The sequence below is a fragment of the Culicoides brevitarsis genome, chromosome 3 (assembly GCF_036172545.1).
Source record: "Culicoides brevitarsis isolate CSIRO-B50_1 chromosome 3, AGI_CSIRO_Cbre_v1, whole genome shotgun sequence".
Taxonomy (NCBI): domain Eukaryota; kingdom Metazoa; phylum Arthropoda; class Insecta; order Diptera; family Ceratopogonidae; genus Culicoides; species Culicoides brevitarsis.
Window position 1 is genome coordinate 23,357,247 of NC_087087.1, and position 16,201 is coordinate 23,373,447.

General features: G+C 31.6%; 5 protein-coding genes across 5 annotated transcripts; 2 read left to right on the forward strand and 3 right to left on the reverse strand.

Annotated features, from left to right (window-relative positions):
- Positions 1-1,608: 1,608 nt before the first annotated feature.
- Positions 1,609-2,798, reverse strand: LOC134835373 (zinc transporter ZIP3-like). The gene is made up of 2 exons (XM_063850249.1): positions 1,724-2,798; positions 1,609-1,660 (listed from the first exon to the last, which is right to left on the reverse strand). Exons 1-2 carry the CDS (start codon positions 2,796-2,798, stop codon positions 1,632-1,634), a joined length of 1,104 nt encoding a protein of 367 aa, XP_063706319.1. The 3' UTR covers positions 1,609-1,631.
- Positions 2,799-4,175: 1,377 nt separating this feature from the next.
- LOC134834441 (zinc transporter ZIP3-like) lies at positions 4,176-6,511 on the forward strand. The gene is made up of 2 exons (XM_063849092.1): positions 4,176-5,626; positions 6,353-6,511. The coding sequence occupies exons 1-2, from the start codon at positions 4,594-4,596 to the stop codon at positions 6,394-6,396; spliced, it is 1,077 nt and encodes a 358-aa protein (XP_063705162.1). The 5' UTR covers positions 4,176-4,593; the 3' UTR covers positions 6,397-6,511.
- Positions 6,512-6,541: 30 nt separating this feature from the next.
- LOC134834442 (PRA1 family protein 3) lies at positions 6,542-8,218 on the reverse strand. Its single transcript, XM_063849093.1, has 4 exons — positions 7,992-8,218; positions 7,376-7,568; positions 7,141-7,320; positions 6,542-7,081 (listed from the first exon to the last, which is right to left on the reverse strand). The coding sequence occupies exons 1-4, from the start codon at positions 8,019-8,021 to the stop codon at positions 6,945-6,947; spliced, it is 540 nt and encodes a 179-aa protein (XP_063705163.1). The 5' UTR covers positions 8,022-8,218; the 3' UTR covers positions 6,542-6,944.
- Positions 8,219-9,438: 1,220 nt separating this feature from the next.
- LOC134834702 (small ribosomal subunit protein uS12m) lies at positions 9,439-10,178 on the forward strand. Its single transcript, XM_063849449.1, has 2 exons — positions 9,439-9,798; positions 9,858-10,178. The coding sequence occupies exons 1-2, from the start codon at positions 9,598-9,600 to the stop codon at positions 10,125-10,127; spliced, it is 471 nt and encodes a 156-aa protein (XP_063705519.1). The 5' UTR covers positions 9,439-9,597; the 3' UTR covers positions 10,128-10,178.
- On the reverse strand, positions 10,146-13,483 carry LOC134834700 (GATOR1 complex protein NPRL2-like). Its single transcript, XM_063849448.1, has 4 exons — positions 12,699-13,483; positions 12,516-12,631; positions 12,082-12,252; positions 10,146-11,052 (listed from the first exon to the last, which is right to left on the reverse strand). Exons 1-4 carry the CDS (start codon positions 12,920-12,922, stop codon positions 10,277-10,279), a joined length of 1,287 nt encoding a protein of 428 aa, XP_063705518.1. The 5' UTR covers positions 12,923-13,483; the 3' UTR covers positions 10,146-10,276.
- Between the last annotated feature and the right edge of the window lie 2,718 nt (positions 13,484-16,201).

The following is a 16,201-nucleotide window of genomic DNA, read 5'->3' on the forward strand; positions in this document are numbered from 1 at the left end:
TGAACAACGTCTCTCATTAACAACCTATCAAAATGATCCTGAAATTAATTATTACTGTCCAAAGCATGGAGTGGTCAAAGAATGTCCTTCCGAGGAAAATTCCCTTCTTTATTCCCAACTTTTATGGATGCACTATTGGAATTTTGTCGTCCAAGAAAACATTTTTCTCATTCGGAACCCAGATCTTCGTAATTTGGCACTTCTTTGGTGTCAAACTATCTCCGTGATGTTTCTCTCTGGATGTTCCGCGATGCGAGATGAAGCTGTGACGTTAATGTTGGGACTTGCAGTTCGTTCAACGGATTTTGAGTTAAAACCACCTTTCACTAGTGGACCGGAATTTCCCTTAAAACCGCTGAAAAACATGAAAATCAAAGGTTACGAGCACTATTCGCACGATCCAACGAGTAAAATTGCTCAAAAATTCGTCCAAAGCATGCCGGACATCGAAAAAGGAGCTTTTGCGTTTATTTCCATTTCGAAAGATTTGTTCGAACGCAAGGAGAAAGACAAAAATAACAATGCAGATTAGAAAATCACAACAAATCAAAGGGTCTGGTAGTCGATGATAACGTATATTGCATTGATAAGAGATAAATTTCGGTATGAATCGCAAAAAATTAGATAACTGCGTGCAATCAATGCTTCATGAGAAGTCACGTAACTGATAAAAACAATTGCAAACAGATAAATGCATAAAATTTCGTGCATGCAGACGTGAATCACGTAAAATTATTGATTTTTGACCGATTTTGTGTTAATTTTAGCGCTATCAGTTTTAATTGTTTTTTGGATTTATTTATTCACGTGTGCCGGTTTTTTCCAAGTGTTTGAAAATTTTTACCTAAAATTACCGAAAATTATTATTTGTGACCAAAATAATTGCAAGAAACCCTAAATTAACGCAAAAACCTTCAAAAATCATTCAATTGACCGCACAAAGAGATTCAATTATGATTTTTTTGATTGATATGTAGACATAATTGATATCCGTTACTCTTTCAATGTCACTCTTGAGCACAAGAAAAAAACAGCTTTTCATTAAAATTGTTTACCGTTAATTGATTTTTACTGCATTTCGGGACAAAAGAAATTAAAATTTACGTTAAATTGATTTTTTTCATGAAAAAGTTGAATTTCTTAGCATTTTAATAGAAGCCAGGTAGGTCGAGGTTGTGATTTTTTAATAGATTTCTAACAAATGATTAACAAAAATGAACTTTTAAATGAATTTTTGCAACATTTTACAATGTTTCGTGCACTTACAATGGGTCAATGGCTGAATATTATTTGAATGAATTTGATTCATGTTGAAAAACAATTGGAATTGACACCTCAGAATCAAATGAAAAAGTTGTTATTTTTCATTGAATTTGATTCAATGGACGGTTTTCATTCAGATTTAATTTTTTTTTTGTACCTAATCATTTAACTACGCGTTATTTTTAGCTTTTTATAGTTTTATGACCTTTATCAAAAAATAAAAAAAATAAATTAAAAAAAATAAAATAAATAAATAAATAAAAATCTCTGAGGTCTTTAGATAAAAAATAATAAATAAAATTATTTATTTATTTAAAAAAATATTTTTTATTAAATTAAATTTTTGAGTATTTTTTAAATAAATAAATTTAAGTAACGGTTTTATTGGCAGGTTCAGCTGTAATAAAAAAAATATAATTTAATTTTTTATTTTACTTTTTTAGATTTTTTCAAGTCTTACTCAAAATTTGAATGCCGAAGATAGCAACAAATCCCACGAGCACTGCTAGAAATTGTGGCAATCCCGACTTGTCTTTGCACAAAATTTCAAAGAACACGACAAAAAGTAAAGTTCCTGCCGCCAATCCTTGCAAAATGGCCGAAGGAACTTCCATGTCATCGGCATTCGTGCCATTCACCAAAATAATTCCGATTCCGATGCCCAAAGCACTCACAAAGGAGTAAATCAAGATGTACGTGATCCCGAGCCACGTTTTTGTCTTATTCACCACCAATTCGACCCCAATGCAGAACGCAATGACATACTTGTGTGCCGATACAGCTCCAAACATGTACCACACAGTCGATGAACTACTCTCGAGTCCCACTGCCAAACCTTCGAACAGCTCGTGGATCGACAGTGCGAGCACAATTAACAATCCTCGCATATTTGACGAAAACGAATCTTCTTCATGCGGAATATGACTATGCGGCATATTTGGGTTATGATGATATTTGTCGTGATGTTCTTGCAAATCTTCGTATTTTTTGAAATTTTCATTCTCAACTTCCGGTTGCTCGAGTTCCGTTTTAACACCATTTCCATTTTCAGGATTTTCAGCATCCGACAGTTTTTTCTTGTTGTGTGACATCATGCTATTTCTACTCGATCTGCCCCGTTGAAAGGCATTTTCAGCCTTTTCTGCTTTCAAGGCCATGTCATGTTCACGCTTATGCATGTACCAATGGACAGCTTCTTCGATAAAGTACACCATGAAAAATCCCGCACAAAGTAGCAATGGCGCAGCATCAAAACGTAAAATCGGAAACATTTCCTTTTCCTGTAACTTTCGGATATTTTCCTGTACATCAGGTAACAAGTGACAAAAAGTAGTGGATAACAAGACGCCTCCACCGAAACTCAAAAGCAACGCAACAACTTTACTGGCGCCGGTATTTGTATTGTTATCGCCCCAATTGAACCACTTGGAGAGTTTGAAGGGCGCCAAGCCACAAATGGTCGATGCCGAAAAGAGAACCACCATCGCCGTAACTTTGGCGATGATGATTTCTTTGTTTTCGTCTTCGGAGTTCATTTTTCTTCGATATTTCGATGTACACTGCCACTTTATCAAAAAAATCCTCGCAATTTATTACGGAATCGTAATCGACTATCGGAAGATATTGCGCTCTCGTATCTTATCTCATTAAAAAGTATCAATTTTATCTCGTTATCATCGTCGGGCGCACAATATCTGACAGATTCTAATAATTATAAATAATTGGGCGTTATCGAAAGCTTTTTGGTTATCAGTCACAATGAAGTCGAAAGTTTTTGTTTTGTTTTGTTTTGATAACCTTAGAAAATCCCAATCGTAAGTGGGTAAGGAGGAGATACCCCGTTGATTCATTGTTTGTTTACATTTATTGGTCATGCTGGTTTTCAGTAAAATTTTAATTGAAGTAAGAAAAGTTTTAGTAGAAAAGTAATTTTTTGTGGTAAATTTTTAAATTTCTTTCTTTTCAGCGGCCTTGGATCTTAAAAATAAAAAAAAATCAAGGAAATACTTGGTAAGTTCTCAAATATTTTTCTTTACTTTTTTTTAGGAAATTCAACTGAAGTCCAAGTAAACAAAAAAAAATCTACAAAAAAGTAAAATAAAGCTGAACAAATCCAAAATAGATTCCGAATTGGAAGAATAAAAAAAGTTACACTGCGAGCGATTCTACTTAAAGACAGATATGAGAATGGGGAGAGTATGCTGAACGACGCGGATTTACTTAACGTGAAGCAAAGAGTTTACTTTAACGCTCTGAAACTTATCGACAAAGCCAAGAATGATCTGCTTCCGGAATACTTGACAGAAAAATTAACAATGGATCACAACCTTACGGACTTCGAAGAAGAAGCGATTTTAGATTGCCAAACTATCTGACAAGTAAACTCAGTTTTTACGAAGGATTGAGTGAATACAACAAAATGAAGCGAGTAGTAACACCATCGACTGACCTAGAACACCAAAACGTAATAAGCTCATTGGTTAACATCATATGATGTAAAAGATGTAGTCATCAGTTAAACTAAGGTTTAGTTTTAGAACCATCCATTTTTTATTTGAGATAAATTCTTGTGAAAAATTCTTCCTTTTAAACTTAAAATGAAGGAATTTCCATTGAAATCAGTCACTGATTCCCCTACTAAAGTCATCGAACTATCGTAAATTTTTTTTTCAATGAACATAGTTTACTCTCCAGTCTCCGCATGAAACGTAAATCCTACATGCATTTTACTATAAAACGCTCATTACACTCAAACTACAACAATACATATCTCACTACTACATTTTGAGACTCTCTACACACCATCATACAGTCCCACACTATTATGCAAAAAAATAAAAAATAAATTCGATAATCACCACAACAAATATATCAAAAAATTCATTCATTGTCGCATTTAGTGATCAACTAAACGTCCGTTGGAAATGATGTGAGGCACGTATGCTTTCGGAGCTTTATTTATTTGAAAAACATTTAAAAACAAATAAAAAGTCAAATATTTTGATTTTGATAAGAGATTCATGGGCATTGAGGATGATGTGATGAGACAACAAGAAAAAAAGATAAAATTTGACGACACACGATTTCTAAGTTAAAGAACGGCGAAAGATGTTTCATCACTTAGTTGTCAGTAGCACTTTGGAAATTATAGTAATCATTTAATCAAATGTTCCACGTAAACTCATAATTGAGCTTGCGACAAAAGTAAAGAGAAAAAAAAATTATCAAACAAGTGTTTTCTGTTTGAATGTAAAATTAATACATACAATACTTGATGTGAGACGTATTTTTGTCACAAAAAAAAATTAAAATTTTCAACACAAAGCAAGGATGAGCTCCATCGCTCTTTCATCACATCCACACAAAAGCGATGACGAGAATCATCACATCATCGTTGCAAAAGTCACGGCCATGGCAGTGCTCTTTTCCGTATCAACGCTGTGTGGCTTGGCACCGTTCAAACTCTCGCAATGGTTTCACTGGTCACAGAAGGACACAAAATCCAGTGGAATTGTGATGCCTATGTTACTGAGTTTCGGTGGAGGCGTCTTGTTGTCGACGACATTTTGTCACTTGCTGCCCGATGTACACGAAAATGTGAGAAATTTGACTGAACGAGGTCTCTTGCCACATTTGAAATTTGATCTCGCGCCACTTTTGATGGCTGGCGGATTTTTTATGGTTTATTTCATTGAAGAGACTGTGCATTGGTATATGCATCGGAGAGAGCATCGCATGGAAAAAGCTGATGCTGAAGAGGCTTTCAAACGGGGCCGATCTACACGTAACAGTATTTGTAATGGAGCAAATGGGAAAGAAAATCTCGAAAATGGAACGGAACCAATAACGATAAATGTGATGGAAGCTCTTCCTGTGATTCATGAAAAACATCAACACACACATTTGCCGCAAGATGAAGACTCGTTTCAAGCAAATATGCGAGGATTGTTGATTGTGCTCGCATTGTCGATTCACGAGCTGTTCGAAGGTTTGGCAGTGGGACTCGAGAGTAGTTCATCGACTGTGTGGTACATGTTTGGAGCTGTATCGGCACACAAGTATGTCATTGCGTTCTGCATTGGGGTCGAATTGGTGGTGAATAAGACAAAAACGTGGCTCGGGATCACGTACATCTTGATTTACTCCTTTGTGAGTGCTTTGGGCATCGGAATCGGAATTATTTTGGTGAATGGCACGAATGCCGATGACATGGAAGTTCCTTCGGCCATTTTGCAAGGATTGGCAGCAGGAACTTTACTCTTTGTCGTGTTCTTTGAAATTTTGTGCAAAGACAAGTCGGGATTGCCACAATTTTTAGCAGTTCTCGTGGGTTTTGGAACTATTTTTGCGATACAAGTTTTGAGTGAGTAAATCTTTATTTTTTTATTTCTGGGCATTTGTTTTGAAATTTATCAAAACATTTAAATATTTTTGAATTTAGACCACTCCAAATAAATTTCAAATTTAACATCGCAAAATTTTTGAGCAAAAATGAAGAAAAATGTAAAAAGTCTTTAACAAAATGTCTGAGTTTAATTTTTGATGAACATTTTATATTAATTTGCTAAAGCTTAAAATTTTAATTAGATTTTCAAAATGGGGCAAAATAAAAAAAAAGTTTAAAATTCTATCAAAAATGACCGTTTTTTGGCCTATTTTCATAATTTTTGAAGGAATATTTTTAAAAAAATTATTTTTTTAACTTTTGTATTGAAAATGATATTTTTACAAGAAATTTCTTCTCTAAAATTTTTTTTTTCGAAAATCATTGAACTTATGTTTTCAAAATTTTTTTGAGATTTTTTTTATGAAAATTTTTTTTTCAAATTTTTAGTTGAATTGCTCTGAAATCAATTTTACATAAATATTCAACTTTAAAAACAACTAAAATATTGATTATTGACAAAAAACTGTTTAAATGTTGTCATTTTGTATAAAAAAGTATTTCAAAACTTTTTTTTACCCCACCCCCCCCCTTTTTGAAAAAAACTTTTTGGGACAAAAAGTTCGAAAAAAAATCTGGAAATCTGGCCTTGTTAAAAATTTGAAAATTAAAAAAAAAATCCTAAAATATATTTTTTTTTCACAGCTGAACCTAAGATGGAAACTCCAATATTAAAAGTTGGCCAATGAACTTTTAAAGCCCCAGAAACTCCAAAAAGGTTGTTAATAGAAAATAAACTGATGAATTTTATGCACTTAATTAACATGATTGACTTTATTTTTTTTTAATTATCAAGAATTTGTATCATTTAAAGTTGTTTTGTTTTTACTTTTTTAAACATTAACAGGACAATACTTTGAACGGTTAGTTTTTTTGGTGTTTTTCTACGAATTCTACAAGCTTCATTAATCACAATATTTTATTTTTAGTTAATATCTTATAAGAGGAAGGATTTTCAAAAATTGTGATGTCTTAAAATTACGAAAAAAAAAATTCAAAGTAAAATTTGATAAAAAATTAAAATGGGACAAATCATTGAATCTTTTTCTCAAGAGTTTTGTCAATTTTTCGTTGTTTTAAGCTCTTTGTCTTGTGTTTCAATTTTTTCGTCCACCGCGAAATGTCCCAGCCGGTAAATAATCTCTTGAAAAATGCAGGCGGCCATAAGAAAGTGAAATTAATGCGCGATAAATGTTGATAAAATGTAAGAATTTGAATGGCAATGCGTTCCGACAACTCAAAACGTATCGGGCATAACGCCCATTGCTTCGAGGAATTTGCCCATTGGTGAGTGTTTGATGCCAACGACTTCCAATGTGTTTGTTATCTTGTTCTGGATGTTGCGTAAACGTAAGCTGGCATGAATGAAAGTAACTAAAAAAATATAAAAAACCTCATTAGAACGTGAAAAAAATTTTTTTTATGTGACTTACGGGAAATTGGCAGGAAAATCGCAAGTCCAACAATCAAAACGGCATCCATCATATAAAGAATGATGTAACTGGTGAAGGCAATTGCACCGAGAACGACGTATTTGTTCTGTTGCATGTCACCTGCACCAGCTCCGCAGAACTTTTGTAAGCCATATAACGCTCCAAATGCAATCACGATGCCTAAAAATTAATTTTTTAGAAATTTTTCTTTATAAAATTTTTCTTTTTAACTCACCTAGAATAATTTTGCCGGGATGCACGAGCCCAATGAGCGTAAAAACAACTGCCCACAAGACAAAATAATTCGTTTGGTAGTACAACAAGTTCTTCGTTACCCGATTTCCCCACTTTTCCAAGTCATTAAAGGCGGGCAACTGAAAACGGGCACTCTCCAAAGCAAAATCATTGAGCGACCGTAACGGTGTGAGCTGAAAATTAAATAAAAAAAGTTATAAATAACACCTGAAGCGCATCATAAGTTAATCGTAAAATGGTCAAGGACGCGAGTTTTATCAAAAAGTGAAAAAAAAATACATTCCGTTACTTATTTTACTTGGCAAATACGCATATGTTGCCTTTTTGGTCGCATCGCACATGTGTACGAATAAAAAATATCGAAATAATAAGAAATGACAACAATTGATGTATGCTAATACGTTCCGAGTGAGATCATCAAATACGTTGAACATAAAAAAAAATCTACGACGACAGACGACGTGGAATATCGATGACGTAGTTGTTCAATTTTAGAAGGGACTCCGAAAAAAATTCAACAAACTCGTGATTAAAATGACTAATTTGTCTGTTCAGAGGTCAATCGGGTGAATATAGATAAGAGGACAAATTTTTACCTGCATACTAGAACCTGAATTCGATGACATTTTGAGGTCTTTTATCCCAGTTTTCGATGGTATTATGTCACAATTTGCAGTGTCTTTAAATAGAACCGTAGCTCAGAGGCTTTTTAATTGAATTTTTAACAATTTTTCGATTGTATTTTCCTTTATTTGGATTTTTATTTCGATGCGTAAATTTTCCAGCAGTTTTTTCCGCAGTTTAATGTTTGTAAATATCAGATGACTGAGGGGCTTTTGCATTGGGTAACGTATGTTCTATGTGTTTGTACACTGTTATTCACACATTTTTAAATTATTTTTTGCACTGGGACCACGTTGCACAACGAAGATGGGCGCTGTTCATTTATTAAGTGTTGACTCACACTCGCTTTTATGCTCTTTTGATCCTCCTTTGATTTTTTTTAAATTTTAATTTTGCTTCATTGTTTTTTAACCAATTTGAATTCAGTTTTTTACTCATTTTGACTAATTCTGAAAATTTTAGTTTTTAGAACTGACTACTTATGACTTTTCAAAAAACTTTTGAACTCCTTTTTTATTCTATGAGGTTTTTATGCTCGAACAGTTTTTAATTCTTCCTTGCAAATTTTTGGTGAAGCCAAGGAGTTACGTAATGCGATGATTTCAAATTTTTGTTGGCAAAACAAAATTTTTTAAAAACACTTTTCAGATTAAAAATTAGTGAATGCAGATTTTCAATTTGTTGCAGCGATAGCAAGATCCATTGAGCTAGAAGTAAAATAAACCGTTGCTATAAAACTACTTTACGCACAGCAAGTCTTGAGAATCAGAAAATAATGAAACGATAAAATAGATTGCGTCTTTATTTAAAAAAAAACTAAGAAAAGTAAATATTAAATTAACGGTTCATTAGGATGGCAAAATTATGTCAAATTCAACAAACAATTAATTTACTATGATCGACCGCACGACTTGCTGGGTTGAAGCTATTCCGATGGTAAAGAAGACAGCTGAAGACTGTGCAAACGCGTTCATCGCACATTGGATGTGCGCAACCCTCGGAATCGAAAAGATACGAATGACTGGGTATCATCCCCAATCCAACGGATTAGTCGAACGGATTAGTTTAAAAAGCAACAAAAATATTGATCAACGGTTAAAATATTTGAAAATTTTGTCATTTTAAAACTTTTTTTGTTTTGCTCTTTCCTTTTTAGTTCGTCAAAAGGCTATGAGTCAATGGAATGGCATCTTAAAAAAATAAAAAAAAAAAAAAAACAAATAAACACATCGAATATTTAATCAGAAGATAAATGTTAGAAGGCAAGAAAAAGCCAAGAAAATATTGAAAGACATGCTCACGAGATCTCGAATTTCTTTAACCTTTTCCTCCTGTTTCGTAAACAATTCTAAATTTAAGACCCCCTCCTCCCTTGTTCTCATTAATGAACAACGCCTTAGTTCCAATTTACTCCGTCAAATTCCTGTGAGGGCGCTTATTAAGACAAAAAATAATAATCACACATTTTTTCACCGATTTTCAAATGGAAATTTAAGAGTTTTCCGAACGTAATTTCGGTGAAAACTCGATAAATTTCCTTCAACTCATCCTCGTGCAACAGAAACAGCTGTTGGCAACATGAACTTCCTTCGGCAAACTATGGGTTTCGTAACCCGAAATATTTCTCGTTTGGCAACAACTCCGACCAGCTCTGCTTTGGAAGTCTTCAAACCTTCTTCAGCTCAACTTTCCTTGACAAATTTGGTGATGCGATCAATGTCCACATTGAGTCAGATGCACCGTTCAGGGCCACATTTCAAGAAACGAATCAAGAAAAGGGTAAAAAATTTAAAATTTTTAATGTTTTTCATATTTTTTCATATTAATTTATTTTTTAGCCTCTCGATGGAAAACCCTTTGCCAAAGGAGTTGTGCTGAAAACGCTTGTAAAGAAGCCTAAAAAGCCCAATTCCGCTAATCGTAAATGCGTGTTGGTGCGCTTGACTACGGGAAAAGAGATGGTTGCCTACGTTCCCGGCGAGGGACACAATTTGCAAGAACACAACATCGTTCTCGTTCGTTGTGGACGTCTTCAGGATGTGCCCGGTGTCAAACTGAAATGCGTTCGAGGCAAATACGATTTAGGTCATGTCATTAAGACAAAATAGATTTATCAAAATTAGTAGTAAATTGGAATAAAATTCACTTTTTAACATTTATTTGGTCCTCTTTTGTGACAAAAAGTCGTCCTTATCGTAAAATTTAAACATAAAAAACAACAAAAAAATATTTTATAACAAATATTATAAAAAAACGTCTATCTTTGTAAAACTATGACATGCTTATCGCGTGCCAGATACTCTTCGAGTTGTTTGCAACTCAGTCCAGTTGTGACGCAAATCTCGTCTAGCGACTTTGTTCCATTGAAAGTCTTTGTCGTGATGCCCGGCGTTTGTTTGAGAAGCGATTTTTTGTTCTCCCGCGGCACAGGTTTGTTAATTTTGGTGTCATTTTCCTCCCGATGACTGAATAAATTCTTCTTGACAGACACCGGAAACTTTTGCACACATCTTATGAGTCCATGAATCAAGCCAAATAGCACAGTCTCGCGTTCGTTGATGTTCAAACCAGCTGGATTGAAACGCACACACAGCTCTCCCAACGTGGCACCATGCGTCATGTAGGCATACATGCGAAAAATATCCGAATATCGTGCCTGTTTGATGTCAGATCGGCTGCATTTTCGCACCGCTAGTTGTTGTAGCTCCTTGCATTTGGCTAACATCGAGATTTTTGGCGTTGGTCGATACACGTTCGAGTACTGAAAGACAGGTAAGCACAATGCCACTTCAAAAATCACCAAGTGACGAACGCATTCGAGCACAATTTCCAGTGCGACGTCTGACAATTGAGAGATGCGATGAATGTGATTGTACCCGTTCATGTAAGGATAAATGCGGAGCGTGGTGAGATCCCATTGCGAAAAGTCATAGGAATAGAATTTGTCGAGTAGAACGGGAGCTTGGTGTGATTGCACGTGCACTTTGTCGTTGTAGAGTGGGATGACGCATAACGGGATGACGGTACTTCCATCTGTAAAAATGGAGAAAAAAAAATTTAAAAAAGTTTGATTAAAAAATTGATTTAAATATAAGAAAACAATTTTTCAAAATTTTTTTTTTAAGTTTTTTGAAATTTCTTAATTTTTTTCAATTAATTTTTTTTAATTTCGAAATATTTTTTAACGCTTTTAAGGTAAAATTTAATTAAAAAACTTTAAAGCTTAAAGAATTTTTTTCCACGTTAAAATAAATTTAAAAAAAATAATTTTTTAAAATTCGTTGAAAATTAATTAAAGCGAATAAATTCAATATATATATATTTTTTTTTTGCTCCCCTACGATTTAATCGAATAAAAAAATAAAAATTAAATTAAAAATTTAAAAATTTTCACAATAAAAATCACAAGAAATTTGCGTTAACAAGATGTTTTCTATTAATATTTACATGAAAAAATTTTTTAATTTAAAAAATTAATTTAAAAAACTTTTTTTAATTAAAATTAATTAAAAATTAATTAAATTTGTTAAAAATATTTAAAAACCACTTTTCTGAAAATATATAAATTTTTTATAAAAAATATAGAATCTAAAAAAAATAACTCATAATTAAAAAAAAAAATTTAAGAGCTGTCAATTAGAAAAAAATACTGAAATTTTTAATTTTTTTTTATTTTTAATTTTGTTTTAATTTGCAGTCTTTTATTAAAATAAAAAAAAAATAAATTTTAAAAAAAGTTACAAAAAAATTTCAAAAAAAAAAAATTTAAAAAAAAAATAACCTACTTGCTTTGAAATATTTTATAAAAATAAAATCAAAATTTTTAATTAAAAAATTAAATAAAAAAAAAATAAAAAATTCAAAATTTTTTTCTAAAAAAAAATATCTTTAAAAAAAATTTAAATTAAAAAAAAAAAATCAAAAAAACATTTTTTATATAAATAATATTGAAAATCTTTATTTTTTAAAAAAAATTTATTTTTAATCAAACAGAAAATTTTTTTAAAGAAAATATTTTTTTGCCATAAAAGTCCTTACTGCAAAAGAAAATTAAAATCTCACCTTGTAACATGCACTTTTTCTTCGTGTTAATCTCGTCGCGTGCCGTTTCAAGCATTTTGGACAACCGCTCAAGCTGTACGGGATTTGTGCTTTGCTGCGATAACAATTTCGTCGTAAGCTCCAGCGATAACAAATGATCAGATAATTTCCGAATTATCGGCTCGTATGCAACTAAAACAGAGAAGAAGAATGATAAATATTTATTATAAATCACCCGCTCTCGCACACACACACTTCAAACGGCAAGCAAAAAAAAATGATAAACAAGCGCTCTACATTCATTCATTCCGAGTCTTAGGTACACACACTTGTCGTTTGTGTAAACACACTTTCAATGTCACACTCTCCCAGTGTATTTACTTGCGCTCGTCGGAATAAAAACTAAGTCACATCCAATCAAAATATAAATAATAATTAGAGGTCAATGGACTTACTCGTCCTTGTCGTCGGATGGAAAACGAAGCAAATATTGAAGTGAAAAACGTTCCTGGCGTACTTTTTGTTGTCAATTCGCACAGCGTATCCGAGAATTTTCTTATCAGTCATGGAGCTAAAAAAAACAAAGGAAAGTCAATAAAGCGCTCAAAGGTCACGCTTATCACTAAATCGGTACTTACACACTCAAAAAGGTCTTTTGCATCTCGATTTTTGGGATGACATAAGGATGAATGAGACCGAATTCCTCCTTGCTAATGTAGTCGTTTGGGATTTGACAGACAATTTTGGGTCCCGCCGTGTAATGGAATTCGCACAATAAGATACACTTGATTGTCTCTTCGGGACTCGTGAAATCCATGTCGCTCTGTGTCATGCAGTCCAGTACTTTTTCGCTGCGATCCATGTCTTAAAATAGAGTTTCTCGTTTTTTTTTTTGTAAAACTTGTTTGTAAATAAATTTTTTCCGATCTCTGCTGCGTGCTTTCTTAGTTTAAAATATTTACGTTGACACACATTTGTAACACAGCACAGAACTCGAACGAAACGCAACAAAACTTCGACTTGATTAAATAACGTTTTTGGCCTCTACTATCAATTTATTCTGTCACCAAAGTAATAAACATGCATGAGTTATGTATGGACGGACAGAAATCTGCTAATTGAAAACCAAAACATTCGGTAGTTGGCTCGTCGTCACGATGATCCGTTATTACTTTTTATCGCACAGAATATTAAAATATTTCAAAATTATTTTTTTTTTATTAATTGTCGTCGTAATAAAAAAAATTCACGGTCACCAAAGTTCTATTTTTCACAATTTTGCGTCACTCTTTGTCTTTTTTTATTATTAATTTTATAAATAAATGCGGATTTCAAGCAGTCTTATTTTTTTCTTAATATTTATTTATTTATTATCACTTTTGGCTTGATTCTTGCAGTTGCGTCGCGCGCGCCTCAAGTGTGTGTGAAACGGCTCGCATGAGATTCGAAAATGTGGAGAAGTGTTCGCGCTGCTCCAAAAAACACTGAAAAATTTTTATATAAAATCGAAGCAAGAGCGCCGCCGGTTTTTCTCAGCTGGTCTATCCATGCACGCGGACGTAGCTACGACGAAACGAAGACAACTCGTACTCGGCGATCGTGTGCGATTGTAGTAGACCAAAAAAGCAAAAGTGATATGATTTTGTGAGAGAGAGTCGAATATTTATGGTTCAAGTTTTGTTTTTATTTCTTCTTGGCACTTGTTGAGCGATTAAGGGCACTTTTTGACGGATTTCGTTGAAAACTAAAAAAAAATGCGGAGCACCCTAATAAATGTTTTTGTGCAAACAAGTTGTTGTTTTGCATATCCTCTCTCTCTGTCACAGCAGGCACAGTTTTAATTGAGTTATATAATAATAAGAACCACGCAGGTAACAACAGCAACGGCATGCAGCAACAATGAAGAATGTTTGTGCGGTACACGTGTCGATTGTAAAATTGAGCTAAAGGATAAAGTCGTAAAAGTGAAATGTGAGGAACGTGATAGTTGTCGTTTGGAAAATAAAATAATTAAAATGTTGATAAACTGTAAGTAATTAGTAAATAAAAGGAAGTTGACATGAAATAAACAAATTAATTACATTTTAATGATTTATTTTTTCTGTGTAGCTAAAAAATTATTTTTTTTTAAATAAATTTATTCATTATTTTTTTTATTTTAATTTTATTATTAATTATTTATTAAATTAATTTTAATTAATTAACTCAATAAATTTTAGTAAATATTTTATTTTAAATTATAAAAAAAATAGTTTTAAATAAAATTATAATAAAATTTAAAAGAAAATTTTTTTATTAAATAAATTAATTTTAATTAATATAAGATTTATAATAAAATTAAAACAAAAAGTTTTTTTTATAAAAAAATGATTTCTAGATACCTACCTAAATTTTTTTATTAAATTTAAAATTTATTTAAAAAATATTTTTAATTTTAAATATATTAATTACCTACTTATAATAGCCCGTTTTCTCAGTTTTCCTTAAGAGTTATTTAACAAATTATTTAATAACACCCCGGTACAGCGAAAATTATGAAGTTAAATTTTTTATTAAATTGAAAAATTAATTTTATTTTATTTGTATGAATTTCAGTGAAGATTTATAATCGGAAAATTAAAACAATCAAATGATACCTTTTTTATAAAAAAATATTAAAAATTTTTAATCTTTTCAGGCTTTTTCATTCCATAAAATTATGGAAAATCGATTTTTTTAATTTATTTATATTTATAATTTCCATTTTATTAACAAGTTTTAAAAACGTTTCCTGATAAAACAAAATTTAATCTTTTAAATTTAATAAAATTTAAATGTTGCAATATTTTACTTAAATAGAAGATACTTATATGATTTAATAATGTTTTTATTTGTTATAAATTTAACAAATTTTTTTAAATTAAAATAAAAAACTTAAAACAAATAAAAATGTATACTCAAAAATTTTTTAAGCCTAATAATAAAATTGCTATATTTTTTTCCAAAAATTAATTAATTTTTGTAGCTTTTTTGAAAAATTAAGTTTTCCGTCGTGTGTTTTCCGTAGCTCGAAGCTAATGAACACTAAAATTCATATAAATCCATAGAAACTTCAAACCTCAATATCTCAGGAACCACGCGCCAGACTTTAGCCATCTAAAAACCATTTTCAGCAGGCTTTTTCTATCTATCAGAAAAATTTAACTTCAGCAATGTCCCCCCGGTTTGAATTTTCGCTGTACCGGGGTGTAATTTATGTTAAAAAATTATTTTTAAAAAATATACTTGTAAAAAATGTTGGTCAAAAATTCTCAAAACATTTTTTTTTAATTAATTAATTTTTGTATTTTTTTTAAATTAATTAATCTTTGTACATTCTTAAAAAATTATATTAATTTTTTCAAAAGAAATGATTTAAAAAAAAATAAAAAGACAAAATTTTAAATTTAAATTTAACGGACAGCTCAACAAAATCTTATCACAACAATAAATATAGAACAAACTGAAGAAGAGAGACTTCTCTCCATTCTGTGTCTATTTTAAGCAAATACCAACACACATAAAATTCATTGTGCAACATTATCTCGTTTTATGAGTAATTTAACTTATCCCCATTCTCATTCTTTTATTACCATTTCTTTACTATTATAGCTTCGAAAACGTAATAAAACTTGAACTTTGTTGCATTTTGTGATTCACAGCAAAATTCTTTCTTTCTAGCCAGACCTTCGACTTCCTTATTCTCTTATCTCGTCTGATAACATTAAATATTCCCACAGATTAGAAGTGTCACATGAATTAATTACAATTGACAACAACGTAATCTTCAAACAACGGAGGATTACTGTGTGTACGAGATTGTTATCGGCAACACATGTCATATGGTGTTTTTCCCTAATTACTCCAGTTTAAAAATAGAAATTTAATTAAAAATAACGAGCATTGTTGCTGGTTTTTTATTTCAAGGACAAAAAATGGTTGAAGAGAATTCACTCAAAAATAATTGGATGAGCTCTATATCGTTTTTCAGGTGTTTTTGTTTGGTTGAAAATCAGAAAACAACAAAAAAAGAAATAAAAAAAGATATCAGATTACTGAGTTTTGATGACAGCAACAACAGAAAAACCTATAAAAAGACATCCTAATCGGATTAAAATAACAT